Here is an 18,883-nt window from a genome sequence, read left to right on the forward strand (position 1 = left end):
TGCTATTTATTCTAGCTCAACATCAGTGAAATGCTCAGACCTCCAAGAAATATAAAAACATGAAATTGTTTTCTTGTTTACTTTGGCCAATCAACTTTATATTTCCCCTCCTGGTTGTTATCAAAGTTTTAAGCACAGAACATCTTTCCCTATTACGCTGCTGGACATTTATTCACAGAGGAAGTTCTTACCGTTTGCTGTGCTGATGATGTTATTCATCCCCTCCCAATCCGCCCACTGCCTTTGTACTAAAGCAATATCCTGCCGTGCTGTTAGCTATACCTGCAAAGCTGTGTAATTTAACACAGCAAAACTAAAGGACCCTTAGCAGGAGTGCTGGCATATGCACTGTGAGCCTGTCATTCTAGCAGCGGGGAATCTTGGCCATTTTTAGCAGACCCCCCTCACTTTCACATAAATCAGCGCAATAAAAAACTCCAAACACCTATTTTACCCAGAAGCACATTCCACAGCTTTAAAAATTCTTAACGACAATTTGTTTTCTGGAAAACCACTTTCCTGGAGTCTATTTTTGCATGCATATTCCATTCACCTTATAAAATACGACAAAACATGAGGAATGCTGGAAGGACAATTGCCAGATCAACTATGCTGAGATAATAGTTCTTGTGAAACCTCGGAGATGGCTATCAGTGCAAGATGTTTGCAAACTGCCCATCTCAAGCATGAAGCAAACTTTAATGATTTTTCTAGCTTTGCTCAAGACATCACTGCCAAAAGAAAACCTGTCAAGGGAATGTGTACACATTAACACGCGTACATAACAGCTCTTTGGAAAGCATGAACAAGTGTTAACCATGAAAAGGAACAGTACGTTTACCAGATGCATTTGTTATCAAAATTAATTTGAAGCAGCAAGAAAACTGTGTTTTCAGTCGCTCAGCTAAGGTTTGCTAATTTGAAGTGGGCTGGTTATTATTATTTTAATAATAAAAGAGATCCAACCCACTCTGATGTGACCTGTTGATTTTTAAACTCTGAAAAAAGTATAGCCGTCATGTTATATAATTTAACGATGAATGTGCCATTTAAAAGTTATCTTTGAAAGATGCACTTAAGATTCCTTTTGTAACATAAATAACATTTTTTTAAAAAAAAAGTTGCAAGGAGCGGGGAAAAATCTCATGACAACACCAGCAAGATTTTTCTCAGACTAAAACACTGTATTTTCTCTCTCACTCCTTCCACACATGTAAAATTCTGAACAATTTAACGTTACCAGGGTTTAAAAATATATTTTAAAAAATTTATTATACCTAAAAAGCTTTTCGTAGAAAGATAGAATTCCATTTAAGTAGATACATTACCCTGAGTCTGAAATTCATTCCAGTCAGGGTATAATTCAGCAAGTTGATGACAACACTGGCTCCAAAAGAAAGGAGGAGACCAGATTGGACAAGAATGAGCTAACAGATTGTGCAGCCCAATTCTGTCCCTTTGAGTGTGATATATTGTTTCAAGATGCTAAAACCCCATACTTTCTCAAAGCATATCTGCCGCCCTGGTTTTCCCATTTTCGCAGAATCCTCATTATTAGTACTCTGTACCCTTTTCAAAGCACATCAGACCCAGACCATATGCCACTGCATAATGCTTATCGATTGTCTGAAATGGCTGGTAAAAAAGAAAGAAAGATGGGCTGAACAAAAGAATCAGGAAAGTTATGAAGTCTTTAAAAGAAAATATAATTACACATTTCACATCTGGCACAGATGTTGAGTTTAGTTAAAGTGCTGCTGAGTTAAAAGTTAAATGGCATTTTTTTTTATGATAAAGCACAACACTGCAGAAGGAAGAGGCTCTGCAAATCCTGAGAAAGGTCCTCCACTACACGAATTCAGCCCACACATTATGTTGGTATGCCTCATTCTAAGCACCATCCATGCGGCAACAGTGGATACCGAATAGGGCTTGATCTGGGAGGTGTCTACTCAAATCCCCACTCAGCCACGAATTTTCCTGGGTGACTTTCAGCCAGTTGCTATTTTTCAGTCTAATCTACCTTACAGGGTTGTTGTGAAGATAAAATATGTATCTTGCCCTAAGATCTTGGGGAGGGGGGGAGGCAGGATAAATACATGCAAACAAGAAACACATACGCAATCTTAATACAAATGACTAGAATTTTAGAAATTGGATTCTAAAATACAGTCACAACAAACCCAGTCACAACAAATGTTTTAATTTTAAATTAAAAAAATAAGGTGAAAGCCTAGCTAAAAAAATACTGGGTTTAAAATAGGAGCAACTGACATTATTTTACAAAGACAGATGTCCAGGTTTCCTGTTAGTGGAGTTCTGCTCAAGGGACACCTCCTGACTCAAGGAAAGGGAGCCCCCCCCAATTCTTCTTTTCCCTCAGCTCACCAAAAAGCTGCTCCAAATGGTTAGGGGACCCCGTGGAACAGAATAGGAGCCAGTGATGTGGGCGGCAGAAATCATTTCCCTCCTTCCTGTTGTGGCAGCCTTTGCTGAATCAGAATCTCTTCTGCAAATGGAAAGAGCTTTTCCACTTGTGGAAGGGCATGCCTTCATCCAACCCAAACGTATTTGTTTCAGAATATTAAAAGCCCCAAGAAGAAATGATTAAAGAAATATATTTGGGTGAAATCCAGTGCTGCCATTCTGCTTGTGAAATGGCTTTTGATCTAGTAGAGACATTTACTAATGTAAGAAAAGGGGAGGCTATTTGCCCCAAATTCCCTCCACGCTGCAGACCTTTGCACCCCCAAAAAACCTGTTCCAAAGGGTTGGGGTACTTTCCAGCAAGTGGTGGTAGAGGGCCTGCAGACAGAAGGGACAATGAGAGATAATCACCTTTCTTTCTCTCTTTCTGATGGATCAAAATACATTTTGTGAACAGAGAAGCAGCATTAATTTCACCCACAAACTAGAGATTGCCTTAACATTGCCTTTAAAATTGGAGAGAGCGAGCTGTCACATCATGTTCAAAACCACTCTATTTTTCTTTCTTTGAAAATCATATTGAAAATATTAAGTTATTGATATGAATGTTAGAAGCAAAAGGATATGCTTGACACTCTTGTGACACTCTCTAAACAGAGCAGTTTTTTAAACTTCTATTTTTAGATCTATATAGGAAGCATATTCCTCTGTATACATGCACACACATTTTGCTTCATATTCACAGCTGAACATGCAGTTTCCTGTTCAGAAGCTATAAAGGCCTCCATCCCCTTCCACAATTTGTGTGGTAGTCTTTTCAATGTTCTTAGCAGGAATTGGATGAGGCCTTCCTAAGTGTTACTAAACGTCATTGTTTAAAAGATGCTACATTAGCTTTATTAAATTAGCTGTAGTACAATCTTAACAAGCTGTAGATGTTTACAGAACTAAATACACTGTGGAAAGAAGTTGCAATTGTAGTTTAAAAGCCACATACCAGTACTAGATTTCCCTTCTCCTCATGAGTCTCATCTGTTAAAATTTCAGACTATAGTAAAGAGAACCAAATCCAAGCAAATACTAATTTAGTATGTTGCACTTTTTACATTTGTCACAGGAACTAGATTGTTTTCAACAGGATCTTTCCTAGGTACTTGGCACAATACCGTACGTCACACAGGACTGAATCTGTTGGATGCCCTCTTTGCAGTTTAGGAGTTACATACACCCTATAAATAAATCTCCTTAGTTTTGTTTCACCTACACTGATCAATCACAAGGAACTAAACGTTGTGATTAAATACATTAAAAGCAAAGCAAATCACACTACTGTGTCTAGTGAGGCTATACTACTATTGCTTTCAAAACATGAATCTTCAGGGAAACTGCCATAGACCCTTTAAACAGGAAAAAAATATGACTGTTTCCCTTGATGTAAGAATGCGAGGCACCAAAGTTTGTTCTCAGTACTGTGAGCACATTGCTCACTTGCATCTGGCTTTGGTTACTATGACCTAAGCATGTGTTACTTGTGTGTAGGGAACACAAATACAAACCAGTGTGGGGACACACAAAAAGCAAATGTGTGAGCATCTCCTCATTTGTAGGGGGCTCCCAGGGGCACAAAGCCCTCACGCCAGAAGAGAACCTCACACATTTGCTTTTTTATACAGGCAAGACAGTCACACAAAACACACAGTTCTTTAAGAAAGATGAGCCGATGTTGGAGCAAAGCTAAAAGTGCCATTCCACTCTAGCTGGTATACATGAGTAACACTTACATAAGGCTGTCTCTGCTATATCTGTCAAATTGTCAGGATAGCCTGGACTGCTCAAACTGGTGACACGCCTAGCAATTTACTATCTCTTTTGTGCTCTAGCATGTAACAGACTACACAGGATATTCTCAGAATGGGACAGCATGACATATAGGTGTTTCAGGCCTTGTGTTGAATGGGCAGCTCCGTCTACAATCATTAGCTGAAGAGTTTTCTTAAAAAGAATGAAATAAAAGGCAACTGACCTGGATTAATCAACTGGGATTTAAAAAGCGACAATATTAGTCATCTCCTACAATTGCTCCCAGCACCTGTAGTGGGGTAGGAGAGCTGAAAATAATGCCAATATATTTCACATCTGGCAAACAATGTGCCCCTTTCGTTTCAGATAGTACATGGGTAGATAAGTATAAAAAGCCCAGGACACAAATTGTCACAGCCCTCTAGAAGCTCTGGTGGCTCATTTACCAGGAATAATGTATTTAGCATTATCTCTGGAAGTGTATACTTGATTCTGACTAAACTGAGCCTTCTGATGTATATGTTGCTTTAGGAACCTTATTTCTGTCCATCAGTCTGAAATAACTATGCCAAATGATGTCTGTCCTGAAGAAGATACTGAATCTACAAATTTATTTGCCCTCCCAGGAGGTACTGATGCTCTGCAATAACATTGTTTACATGAACTCTCACAACCAAGGTGGAAGAAGAGGAGACTTTAGAACAATAACAGAAAACATTAAAGCCTACAGACCACATCTGGCCTGCCAAGGTTTTTATCCTGACTTATTGCTGCCGTACAGTGATTTTCTAAGTACTGGCTCAGTGGAAAAGTGGAAGGTAGAAACTTTTCTGAGGACTGGCTCAGTGGAAAAGTAGAAGGTAGAAACTTTTCATGGGGGCCAAACAACTTGCATCTGTTCAATAAGACACCTATAACCACCTCCTAGCCTAAATAATTTACATCTAAAATTGTAATTGAGGAAGAATTTGGCAAAAGCAGATCACTTGGCTTAAAACACCTAAGTAAATGAAAAGTCAAAAAGGTGCTTTTAAGGCAACCAGCTTTCAGAGATGTCTATGAACTTGTATGTCAAAGCTTCTAGAATCCTTCCACTGATTTAAAAAATCTTTCTAAGACTAGCATTGCTTCTGGAGTTTTGTCAGCCATTTCCTAAATCTTAACTGCCTTTGGATAATTGATTGTCCTTAAGTAGTCTCTACTTTAAGAACTATTCGAAAGCAGAAACTATTTTATTAGCTCACAACTCAAAAATCTTGCCCCCATCAGTTCTGTTCCATGGCCACTGTAGATATCACATAAGCCTATCTCTTATCAACAACATCTGCACAATGAATCCTCTTTCTCCTTGCTTATGCTACAGTACAATTCAGATGATCGTGTGCTGTATTAAAAATGTTTGGATATTAAGGAAGCTCTCCCAATGCACTGTAAACCCTGTCAAGTAGTTTTTCCTGTCCTTAGGAATTTGTTAAAACCTAAAGGCCTATATCACTTGCAACTCAGGAGATACAAACTTAAGTACTTAAGGTGTCAAATCAGTAATAACCATTGTGAACCTGACGTTATCTTCTTTGCAATTTTGTTCTATTTCATTTTCTCTTATGTAGCTTCAGGTATTTCAGCTGATTTCATTGAAGAGGAGGAAGCAGCAGCAGCACTGAAACAGAGTTTGTCGAGTTTTCTCTTTGCTTTGTGGATAAGAATGAAAGGCCCACTAAAATATAATGGCCACAGCCACAAAATGGCTCCCACGGGATGCATGGCCATTCACAAAATGTATTGTACACTGTATGTGAATTGGACTCTTCAGCCCACCTGCACATAGTGGGAATAATACTGTACTGGCCTAGGTTACAGGGCTGTTGTAAAGATTATGATGATGTTGAAAGTACGTGAAGCAGTATGAACACTGAAATGTGCTATGAATAGAAATGCTAGGTATCAGTGTGTGTACACCCATGCATAAATAAGATCCAACACCTGCACAATTCATGCAACTGATGATGGCTTACAGAAGGCTTATGCAATAATAATTGTATTTGCTTTTATGGTGCAACAGGACCCCTGGGATGTTTTAATTTCACAAGTATCCTCCTGACAATTTCCCTCCTCCTCTTTTACACAATTGCCAAACTTAATTGTCAACATTTTTGTGCTGTTGTGCTGATGAGCAGTTTTTTCACACCTTGGAACTGGAAGAATATGATTGCATCTAATGTTATCAAAATTCCTGACACCCTGGGCACTGTCTCTCTCTGAGTTTGTGCAAAATGTCCCCCCCCCTCCAATCAGAAGATCTCTAAAATGGTTCTTCTTCAATCCATTTATGAACCCAGTGAATTCCCCACCCATGTTCTGCTCCAAATTAATTCTCCTTCAATTACACCACATTCCTCATTATACCGCATACCACCTTTACATAAATACCTCTTAAATTTATTTAATTTCCCAAATTAATATCCTATCAAACAAACAAACAAACAAACAAACAAACAAACAAACAAACAAACAAACGGTCTGTGGACCTTTTAAATAAATACTTCTGCTTAGTCTCTTTAAAACCCAAACCTCAGCAAGCAGCATAAGTTCCAATGCTTACAACAACATTTCTAGCACTCAAAGCTTGCAATCACAAGTGCCCTTATTAAAGAACAAACCTCATTTAACTCAGGGACTTGCTCCCAAGTAAGCATGCTTTGGCTTTGGAGGTCAAACACCCTTCCTAAAAATAAACATGTCCAGTAACATTGTTGCATTAAACCACTGATGACAGTTATAGTTAACACTGCTTTAGTTAAAATTTTAAAGACATTACCATCTAAGGACACACTCTGTAATTTTTAGAATGCTCAAGGGAAGATGTGACATTTAGCTAAATGGCTAAGAGATACAAGGTCATTTTCATAACACAAAATGGGAACTGTTAAGTGACAATTTATTCTTAAGAATTTGACCATACTGAATATGTGATCTGAATCGTTTGTTGCTATTTGCCAATTGAATATGATTTCTAGAGTACCATGTGTAACACACCACAAGCCACCTAACAACAACAAAAAACATAGCTAACTAGTAATTGAAATCTAACCCTTCGTGCACCAATATTAAGAATAGGGTGCTCAGAACATTTCACTCAATGAAACGTGAAGACAGGCTGGGGAGAATTCAACCACTCAATTTTAGCATCAGAGGTAAATCATCAGTTTTGAAGCAAACGACCCACCCCTGCCTAAATAAAGAGGGCAGCAAGTTTTACAAACTCAGGAGACTCTATAGGCACAGAGAAGTGTGTAACTTTGTAAATTAAAATAAAATGGAAAATTTAAGCACTCCAAAAGCAGCCCTGCAAGGACCAGTGAGCTTCCAGGGACTTATGGAATGTTGATGGCGTTGGAATGTATATAAATGAGAAATTCTGGAATAACTCTCCCAGCCATCTGCAGTGCAGGGCATTCCAGCTTCCCATTGAGGGAACTTCCATAGTTGCTGCTACCTTTTGGTTTTGGTAGGTGGAGCACACAGCTGCTAAATCACAGCTATACGATGCTGGCTTGCTTCATTTGTTACAGGAAGATTTCATCCTGTCCCAGTGAAGGGGGAATCTAAAGGAAGCAGAAGTTGAGCACACTGTGCAAGTTTAGTCTATCCTTGAGATCTGTTGTGAGATAGAATGCCAGGATGTCAAGTTGAAGAAAAAAAGCAAACAAATAAAATGGAAGGGTGGTAAAAAGAAATTGGGAGGGAGGGAAGAGAAGAGAAGAGAAAAACCAGAAATTCTTCTAATTCAATTAACAGAAAATGTATACCTCTCTTTCATCCATATTCAGCCACTGTTTTGGATCATCCTCAGTTGCCAAAAAAGCAATCAACTCCAAAGCAGTAAGTCTAGTCTGACGTCTGGATGATACAAATATAAGAACTGGCTTGGCTGGAGAATGACTCCTGATAGCTGTGGAAAACCAGAAATTCAGAACAATGCAATGTATTTCCTTCAGTCAGCAATCCTTGCACAAACCCTTTACATCAGCCATGGATTCATTTGAATGGAAACTGCCTGTGACTTAAATTGGTATTTTTATTATTGTTTTGTTGTGCTTTTGCACTTCGAATACCAAAACAGACAAGCCAAACAATCCAGTTTTATTTTTAAAATATTTTCTTGCTGAGCATGAAAAGTTTCAGCTGGCAACAAAATTTTATGGGCTGTGAAATGGAGATTATAAAGGAAAATGTTGACACATTCACAACCATATTATATCAAACAAGTGTAAAGAAAACCTCTCTATAAATCAAATTTCTATAGCAATTTGATCAATCAGCCAAAGTTTTAAGAGCACCAAGCTACTGTTTCAGATACTATCAGTATGTACCACATACTTGTTTAAATGCTAAAGGATTTGCTGAATATAAAATGATTTTATCCCTTCATGCAGTCTTCTGAGGTTCCACTTAATTTTAGGATAAATCATGGCAAAACATTTCTGCAAATGGAAACCAATGCATGTACACATAAGTATGATAGGAGACAATGTAAATATTGTGTCTTCATATAGAAATCAATATATCTATTGCCTAAAGAAAGCTTGACAGCTAATGAATTTTTGTTGCTTCTGGAACAGGTGTAGCTGAACAGCTCTGGACAGATTTATTGTTCATTAGTGTTTTTCTACAATATTCCTCCTTGAGGTGTAAATAATCTGAACTGCCAAGATTGGTCTCCGGTCCCCAATCAATACTTAGTTTCTGTCATAAGGCTAATTAGATCAGCTAAAAAGTCACCTCACAACTGTCGCCTTACAAACAACAGCAGTTCACATAACAAAATTTATTTGGGGACTTCTTTTTAATTGATATAATAAATATTCCTTATGGAACGTACACAGAACATGTTTCAATAAAATATGAAGGTGGTTCTTAAATCTATCCCGCTTGCCAGTTTAAGAATAAAGAATTGAAAACAGAGACATATTTGGGCACACTGAAAATTCTGAAGTTTATGGTTATTGCCCTGAAATCAGAATTATGCAAGCTTAGCTTGACATGCAACTTCTGTTTGCAATTTTTTAATGCTTCCATGCGGAGCAAATCTCTTACTGAATTAATACCACAAAAGGTTTTATGTTGTAAATCTTAAAATATTAATAGAAAAATGTTTACACAGTGTCAAATGTGAACAGTAATTTCAATTATTCTGTTTGAAATACATTTAAGTTCCACTGACATGTGTGGTGCTAGCATCTTTAATGTACAAGGCCTGAAGCTGGGTAATGTTGCTGAAACAAAACAAACAAACAAACATTCTTCTTAAAGCAAACCAAGAAGATACACAACAACACACATAATACAATTTGTCTAGCACAGACTTATAAAAATAAAGTTGTATCTTTGGTTGCATACCCTGGAATGCTGGCTTGTTCATGCTAGCCATACGAGGACAATAATGCTGGCCTGGGAAGCCCTGAATGTGTACTTCCAATGGAACTGGGCGCACTGACGGCCTGAAGTTGAATAGCCCCATCTAAAGAGAAAACGTATAAATGGTTCACTGTTCATGCCTCAGGTTGTTTTTATCCCCAAACCAATGCCAGAGTGCTCCTCCTCTCAAAAACAACTGGCGTTCATGTCTTTTGCATACCTGATTGATATTTAGCCAATCGGCAAGATCCCTGGCATTAGCTAATGCAGTCGACAAACCAACAACTCTGACAGGCTTTTCTGTGTGAGATGAGATGAAGTTCGTACGAGACACAATAACTTCCAGCACAGGGCCTCTCTCATCCCCTAGGAAAGGAGGAAAAGGAAAACAGACATCAATATTCTTTAAAGTTCAACTCGCAATGCCAGAGCACACTTCAATTCCAGCAATAATAATGGTGAAAACGATGCTCACCTAGCAGATGGATCTCATCTATGATGAGAATGGAAACTTTTTGAACATAGCTTCTGTTCTGCCAGCTTCTGCTGACCCCATCCCACTTCTCTGGTGTAGTAACAATGAGGTCAGCTTGGGCAATTGACCTCATATCAGGAGTCACATCCCCTGTCAACTCCACAACCCTGTAAAGGGAGTCAAATGGTCATTGTGAAGCAATACAACACAGATTCATATCCGTTTTGGAGTAGACAGTCGGTCCAGAACATTAACCCTTAATATAAATATGCAGGAAAAACCCCAAACCCTTTGCTGTCTCTGACTAGGATGAATCAACAATAGGATCCAAAGGCTGACTTCCTATTCCATCACCCTAGCTGAAAATGGAAAGTAGTCAATCTCCATTCTAGTTGTAGCAGCTCCTTTTACAGACAGGATCAAAGCTGGAGTTGTCAGGAAAGTGGTAGCCTAGAGGTCAGTAGGGAAAAGCAATATTCATTCTAATACAGGACCCTACGTATCCATGCTGAAAAAGCAGCAGATCTACTATCTATCCTAGTCATGATTTTTATAAAGTCATTCCTATTATAAAGTGATTTCAAGGTGTGAGGTATGTAGATAATATCTGAACATTTATCACATATACAGATTCTTACCTAATGCTAGATCAATGTACAGGAAGTTTCTGCTGGGCTAAGATCTCTCTCTCTCTCTCTCTCTCTCTCTCTCTCTCTCTCTCTCTCTTTCTCTCTCTCTCTCTGTATGTTTGATAGTGAGAGAATCCTGAGCCTGAAGAAATATTCTTCAGAAAAATACTTTTCTTCAGAAAAATACTCTTCAGGAATTTATTCTCTACAAGTTTTACAACTTTTACTGTCACGTACAAGTTATGCTGTCTTGTAAAGACAGCAGAATTCTCAAAGGACAACAAGTTCTGAAGAGCACAACTTTCTTTTTTTTATGCTACCTGTTGACAATTCTCTTGACATGGGAGCTAACCTTTATCTGAATATGAGGTATTACAGGATTGTTGTTGCTTTTCTTTTCTTTCTTTCTTTTTTACAAAAAAAGTTTTATTTCTGACCATGTTAAAAAAGCAAGCTTACTTTTTACCAAGCTTTTCTTCAATTCTAATTTTCCAGTCTTCAATTCTCTCTCGCACCAGAGCTTTCAGGGGAGCAATATACACTGCCTGCAAGACAAAGACCAAAGGAAGCAATAAAAAGTGTGAACACACAGACATATTGTAGGTTTTAAAATAATTAATAAGAACATTTAAAACAACTACAACATATTGCGTTTACTTCCTTGCATTTCTCATTCATTGGAAACAAAAATATTCATTTAGTAGTGGTTTTTCCATTCCACAAGTGTGGTAAAACATTTTTTAATGAACACACTCAGATAAGAAAGAAGTGTTCTTACCCAATAGTACTGTCCATTTGCATGGCAAGTTCAGAACTAGTAAAAAGCAGAATAAAAAAAGCGAACATTTCTCAGGAAAATAAATGTTTCTGCAAACCTTGGATGTAGGATAGTTGTTGAAAATTCTGAAGATAGCCAGTTCTGCCGCAACTGTCTTCCCAGAGCCTGTTGGAGCTCCAAGAAGAACATTACAATCTGTGTGATAAAGTGTATGGAATATCTGCGTCTGAATTGGGTTGAAATGAGTGAATTTGTACAGGGCTTCATACTCAGGACGTCCCAAAGCTGTGATAGGTAAAGGCTGGAGATCCAGTAATTCTAAAAATTGAGGAATTACGATTAGTATATATTTAAGCTTGCAACATGAAACATCGCATCATTTATAATGTCAGCACCAAAAACCCTGGAAAACGCATAATATATGAACCAGATTGTGAAGGATGCTGTCCACATTGTCTTTTCAAACCTATTGAAATTAGATCAAAATCTGCCATATCAAAGTAAATGCAACCCATCATTTATAATTAAATCATGGAGGAAAACACTGTGGTTGAGGAAAAGAATACCCAAAGCCTTGAAAAAACAGGTGTCTGCTTATACAGTAGCAGTTCTACTAAGAGAAAAGTCTTAAAATACAGCTGTGATTGGGGAGGAGATTCAGAAGCAGAAAAAAGAAACAGTGATGTATAATTGGATTTAATAGTAGACAGAAGTACTCAGTACTTGTATGAATGGAAGGCAGTTCACATAACTTACTTCACTTCTCTTTCTCCTCAGAATCCCATGCACCCCTCAAATCCCTCTCAATATAGGGATTTTTTTTTTTTGGGTGGTGGCTGTGTTATTAGGGGCTACAATGGGGGAACTGACCAAAACTGAGTGGAGGGAACTTGCTCCAACGGGTTCCCCTACAATGTTCTCCCAATTTTTCCATGTCTTGCTCACGACTCCACCGGAGGAGAGGGGATGAGGGAGTGTAGAAGCCCAAAACTCACTTAATGCTAAACCACAGTTAACTTCATGTCTGAACATGGCCGTTATGTCCTATGCCTGAAAATGATACAAATAGGACAATGGCAGATCTCCCATATTCGGACCTCTAAAAATCTATTCACATGTGCAGGTCTGAATTATGATAGTCTCAAAGTTGTTCTACATGGCAAGGCGTGTGGCAGAGGATTGATGTTTTGGTGTTACAGGGGAAACTGTATTTCTTTACAATGAAGCAAAATAAACAGACGTTTCTTAATATCTAGTGGGGAAAAACAACACTTCAAAAGAATGGGCCCACTCTATGGACAAGCTGATGTGAAGCTGAGACCACAACATTAGTCCAAGCAAAGGCAGTTTGTTAACTTTCTTGCAGACTTCCTCAACCTTGGCCCTCCAGATGTTTTTGGCCTACAACTCCCATGATCCCTAGCTAGCAGGATCAGTGGTCAGGCATGATGGGAATTGTAGTCTCAAAACATCTGGAGGGCCGAGGTTGAGGAAGCCTGCTTTATTGCCACAGTAAAGAAATGACAAATCACCACAGAAAATTTGATTGGTTGATCAGGATAGCCCATATCCCAATTATATTTTTAAAATGCAATGAGAAATTCAAGAGAAAACAACAGGATTATATAGAACATTCTGGAAGTATCTTATTGCCAAACAATTATGAGCTGTGGAGAGTTGAAGCTCTGATATGTATATAACAAGACTGGATTGGACTTCTATTAAATTAGTCAGGACTCGCATCGATTCTGTTACACAGATGCTTTCTTTGAAGTTACGTTTGGCTCAAGATCTCAGTGCCTCTTTTAGGATGCTTCACAGTAAGGTATGGACGGAGAGCCATAAAATCTGCTGAAGCTGCAGGACTTAATATTCACAACATACTTTTCATAGATATTTCAGAACTCTTTCATCATTCCCTGCTAATGCTGTGATTTCTTGGGATCTGTCAGAGGGAGAAAAGGCCTTTTCTTGATCTTTGTCTAGCAGGACCTCTGTACACTTCATTGTTTCAGAGGAACCAGATGGGAATGGCAGTCAATTACCATAAATCCTGGAGGTCCCCTATCTGCTGATGTGTAAATATCTTTTTGTTTCTTCTGAATAGCACTCATTGATCAGTCAATTAGATAAATAGGGTACACATGTTTAGCCAGACAGCTTAGGTACAGCACAACAATGGCTAAACACATCCCATGCACGTATGAATTTATACATGCAAAAACAGGGAGCTTTCAGCTCCAGACATGTACATTCTGAATGCACTAAGTATACTGGATTTTAAACAGGGATGATGACAAAAGAAGTCTATACAATAATAGGCACACTGATGTTATATCTCTCTGGTAAACCTAGAAGCAGCAAACAAATGCATGTGCCACCTGTTTTTGATTTTGTGACTAATAAATGTGGGGAATGAATAAAATAATGCGGAAGTAGTGCCCTGTATTAGTTCCTAGATAAAACAAATAGTATAGTGAAGAAAAAATATTATCCCTCTCTTTTAAGGACAAAATATATTTTTCCTAATGGCACAAAATACTGAAAATTGCACTGAGTGTTTTGCTCAGCATAAGTCAATTTGCTGTAGCTAAGTGAGAAGTTCCAAAGATTCATTAAAGATTAGCGAATAGATTTCACTGTTGTAAAGTATTGACAATCTAAACTAGCAACAAGTGAGGAAGGAAAAAACATAAACAATGCTGCATATTATCATTTTAGGATGAACGATAGCCTTAGAAATCAAAATGACCTATGATTGTGCAGGAATGCTGCTCTCCTTTGTTACCTGTATGAGGTGGATGTCTTTCTGGTAGAATCAGATGTTGAAAATTGATGATACAGACAGCCTCAGCTCCTAACCATCTATCAGATACAGCCCGGATATAATACTGGGATGGTAGTGGTTCAAAAATGGGAATTGTGAATACCAACAGCTGAGTCTCTTTTGCAATGACCTATGGTAAAAATAAATGTAAAAAATACACACACATACTACAATAATCACTCTCTAGGTGGCAAAAATTATGTTGCTCTGTATTTTCATGTAAATGCAAAAAATGAAATACACATAAGCAACCAAGCTTATTGCATCTGTTTATATTCATAAAACACACAGTAAAACAGAAGAGTAGCAATTCCTCTCTTTTGGTTCTTTGGGCTTTAGAGACAGATTCTGTACTAAATGGCTTAACACAATAGGATTGGGCTCCTGCTTATTAAGTGATTTCTTTTGATGGAACTGTAGCCAGTAATAATCTGTATTGACATCTGTAATAGAAGGTAGCGTCACATATTTGATTTTTCATCTGCAAGTAATTGTTCCTTCAGACACACCAGAAAGGCAAATCCTTTATTAGATTTTATTTTTAAAGTGATGCTAGTGAATGATCACGCAGAAAGCCAATTTCAGCATGTGAATCTGAAAACAAAATTCAGACAGATACTGGATACCTAATAAAATTGTATTACAACATTGATATTAAATTGATGTTTATGGAAGTCTATCCTACCACTTTACGTGGTATGTGCTTTGAACTGCTGTGTAGGATACATTTACCTGCTTTTTTTGAATAATAAAATATTCTGAATGGTAAATATGATCATTGGTAGGGTCTTCCACCCAAATCCACCAGGGCTCTCCACCTGTTCCATGTACCTAGTTGACAAAGAAAATCCACAGTCATTAAAAATATTCTAGCTCTGTTAAGACTTTCAATCTGCACATTAAAGTAAACTGGCAGGTGCATTATTTTGACTGATGAAAAAAGTGTTGGTAAAATGTCTCCGAATACCACTGTGCCTAACATTAGCAATGCATATTTGAACCTATTTAGTGTGGAAAGGAAAGACTCCTATCTCCTACTTAGGTGTCCCCATGCAAGAATGTGTGGGACCAACAGATTTTTTTTTTCTTAGTAGGCTTCTTGCAAAAAGCTATGCTTTGCAGAGTGTTCACTTTCCCTGGATTCATGGGATTGCTTAAAATTTACCCATGTGGTTGGCAACATTCAGCGTGATGGATGCCAATTTAGAGGCAAAGCTTCACAACCAATATGCTTCTGATCTTAGTGAAGCGAAATACAAGGTTCATATACCGTACAAAAATATCATCTGAAGTATAGGCAAGTAAAAGTTACTTTAAAAAAAATCATGCTAACTGGTTGCGTGTTGAGTCAAACCCAGAGGATTCCAAGTCATTTAGCAAATTCTCCAGGCTTTACGTTTTGGGCATCTTTACCTGATCGCTCCATTTGAAATCCGAAGTGATGTTCAACCTAACTCTCAGCACAGTGCGTGTAATTGGCTGGATGGTCGCTTCCATTGCAATGGAGGGAATTTGATGGACACACTGTTTGACCTTTAAGCCAATATTCACATGATGAAGCATGTGACCTGCAAAGTAAATATAAAACTTGAAACAAATTTGCATTTACCAGAAGTCTAAGGGGAGAGGAGGCAATCACACAGCAACTTTTAAATTGGCCCAGAGAGAGAAATATTGCTTGGCCCAAGACCCTGTCCATGTCATCAGGTTGCATTTGAGCTACATGGGACTCAGTAGGAGGAGGATTAGTATGTTTCTAAGAACAAAGCAATGTGCAAGCAAGTCAATATAAATTTAGGTTGTGAGCCTTTATTATAGAGAAGTATTTTCGGTAGTCTAAGATTAATACCACAAAGGCCTTAGGATAAGGGTAGGATTGAAATGCAAGCAAAACAGTAAAGACAGAAATAGAGTTCAATCTAGTCAAGACACACTGACAGCTTTTTCCTGTATCTTACCGATTTCATCTTTCCTCATGTCCTTCAACTTATCAATTGTGAGATTCTTTTGCTCCAATTTGGAAAGGACTGATGGTGGCAGGACTGAGAATTGTCGCAGAGGGCTGACCCAACCCCACAATCGCTTGTCAATTACTTTGCTAAGGTTTAGTAGCCGGTATGTCATCGCAGGCCAGCGTTTTCGAAGAGCCACTTCAAAAAGAGCTCGGACAATACGTGCTGCATTCTGTAGGGTACAAGCAGGTGATAAATTGCATTGTTATGTCTACTCCTTATCTATTACAATACACATACGTTTCAAATGGAACGGTGCAACTATGGATGACATTAATTGCTCAGATTTAGTTCGGCCAAAAACCCAGTGTTGACTACAATTTAAACTATTAAAACAAACAAATGGCAAAAAATATTCTCGTGCTAGCACTAACTTCCAGGCCTGGCCACCTCATTTCTGCCTTCCCTCGGGGGCACACAGAGCTTTCTGAAGGGAGGATGCCCCAACATGGACGTTCAGGAAGGTCTTTCTTCATTGTAGTATCCATATTATGTAATTTGCTCTTCAAGAGGCAGCTGGCAGCTTCACTTTACAGCTTCCAACAACAAGCTGAAAGCTACTTAGTTTCATAAGTCATTTGCTGAAAAAGTAATTTTTTAAAAAAACTGCTGCTTTATCTTCTTATCTATGCTACCATATTGTATGTTATTTATTTGTTTCTTGTGGTTGAACATCACCTTGGATATGCAAATGCTTTGAATAGAAAAGCTTTTAGTCAACAAAGAGCACAAAATTTGTGAAGAAAATACAGCAAGAGTCTTTAACCAAAGTTTTTTGAAACCCTAGAGGATAGGCTTTCTGAAAGCCATGATAATCTACCACGATAAGTCTTGCCTTACAATGACCAACCACAGAAGTGAGCACTGGGTGTATTCTAAGTCTGACTCTTCTTTCCTGGGTGACAATGGTTAGGTCAACAGGTTTTCTAAAATAAGAGAACATTTCCATTGTCCTGTGCAATATTTCAGGACTTCACGGCAGATGCACAGAACTCTTCAACAAACAACGTAACTGTGAAAAGGATCCCCTGTGGGCAATAAGCTATATATATGCATTACATATTGATTGATACACATACACACAAAACTATTAGTTTTTCAAATCCAAATCGCATGTCAAATGTGTATGAGCTTGAACACATGGGACCTCTAGTTTTCTGTGTTTCTGGGGTAACTATTCATTGGATACATGCACACATTCATACCTGTGCAACATAAGCAGAATCAGAAATAAGGGAAAAGCTGTCCATCTCTCCTCGGCTAACATATGTTTGCAGAAGGATATTTATTTTCCCGTAACTGTTCTCTACACCACCAGGAGCGGGAAGTTCACAGAAATCACCCAGCAAGGCTTCAAGCTCTTCTATTTCTTCTTCTCTCACCTGAAACACAAATTAATAGACTTTGAAAAGACTGGTGCAACTTGCTAAATCTTCCACATGAAAATTAAATACCAATTATCTCTCAATAAATGTGTTTTTAAACAGTCTACAGTTTCTGAAAAACAAGTCTCCCAGCACTGTACTTAATAAAACTTAATTGAAACTATCTTAATAATGACACAATTGCATTTCATTATGCATCACCTTTTATTAAGGTTGCCATTGACACATAAAAATGTGATATGCCTCAAAAATTAAGTCTTCTGACCGTACCATCCTCAACCTGATGAGATTTCCCTTTTTATTTGACCAGAGTATGACCTCTGTCCTTCTGGATTAGGGCCAACCTGAATTAACATTAAATGCATTCATTAAAATCATATAGTTTGCATGTGGCATATTATGTTCTTAGCTCAAAACTCTGAAGTACTATGATTCATGGTATTAAGGTTTTCACTGTTAATAAGATTAAGTCTTAATGCAAGTAAAGAAATATTCATATCTACAGTTTGAATAATGCATAGTATTTCAAATTTTCACTCATACTTGCAAAACAGAGCATACATTTACATATTCTTTGATTTGCTGAAAGTCTATTAGTCTAAAACTTATTTAAAGAGGGTAAATGTTTGGCACCTGCAGGGAACCATACAGAGGCCGTTTCCCTTAAGCCCTGACCAGCTCATTCAATATGAAAGCAGAGCAGAAAAGTCACAAATGTCACTTGAACCATTTGCAGGATTTCTCAATCATCCCCCAATTATTTCACTTCAAGAAGACCCCACTCTGTTAACTACCGAACTACAGTTTGTTAACATCAAATCCTTTCCTTCACTGGCACTTGTCCACAGCTTTTGAATGAATGAAGTGGCTGAGGTTTCAAGAAACTTGAAGCAGCATCTAAACTCTCATCACAACGTCAGTTTTGCCTTTCTTCCTAACATTTAGGAACATTTGCATCCAGATTCAAAGCAGACTTTGGGAGATTGCAGTGATTTGATTTTTTTTTAATTTATTTTTAATTTTGCAAAAGAAAGTGACTAGTCTGTAACACAATACTAGCCAGTAAAACTCCAACTCATCTTGAAAGGATTTCTTTATAAAGTACACTCAACCTCTTCCCCGTTTCTTGAAG

The 18,883-nt window shown here is 38.0% G+C and overlaps 1 protein-coding gene across 3 annotated transcripts in view; it reads right to left on the reverse strand.

Moving 5' to 3' along the window:
• The window catches only part of ASCC3 (activating signal cointegrator 1 complex subunit 3), a 217,012-nt gene that overhangs the window by 65,893 nt on the left and 132,236 nt on the right, over nucleotides 1-18,883 (reverse strand). For all 3 annotated transcript variants that reach the window (XM_080999928.1, XM_080999929.1, XM_080999930.1), the window contains exons 20-30: nucleotides 17,572-17,748; nucleotides 16,313-16,538; nucleotides 15,768-15,922; nucleotides 15,087-15,185; nucleotides 14,316-14,484; nucleotides 11,625-11,845; nucleotides 11,209-11,294; nucleotides 10,121-10,287; nucleotides 9,866-10,011; nucleotides 9,628-9,748; nucleotides 8,037-8,179 (exon numbers count right to left, since the gene is read on the reverse strand). In XM_080999928.1, the coding sequence (XP_080856054.1) occupies nucleotides 8,037-8,179; nucleotides 9,628-9,748; nucleotides 9,866-10,011; nucleotides 10,121-10,287; nucleotides 11,209-11,294; nucleotides 11,625-11,845; nucleotides 14,316-14,484; nucleotides 15,087-15,185; nucleotides 15,768-15,922; nucleotides 16,313-16,538; nucleotides 17,572-17,748 (1,710 nt within the window). The remainder of the gene's footprint in view (nucleotides 1-8,036; nucleotides 8,180-9,627; nucleotides 9,749-9,865; nucleotides 10,012-10,120; nucleotides 10,288-11,208; nucleotides 11,295-11,624; nucleotides 11,846-14,315; nucleotides 14,485-15,086; nucleotides 15,186-15,767; nucleotides 15,923-16,312; nucleotides 16,539-17,571; nucleotides 17,749-18,883) is intronic.

The sequence above is a fragment of the Podarcis pityusensis genome (genome assembly GCF_964106645.2).
Source record: "Podarcis pityusensis genome assembly, chromosome: 3".
In the NCBI taxonomy this organism is placed as follows: Eukaryota; Metazoa; Chordata; class Lepidosauria; order Squamata; family Lacertidae; genus Podarcis; species Podarcis pityusensis.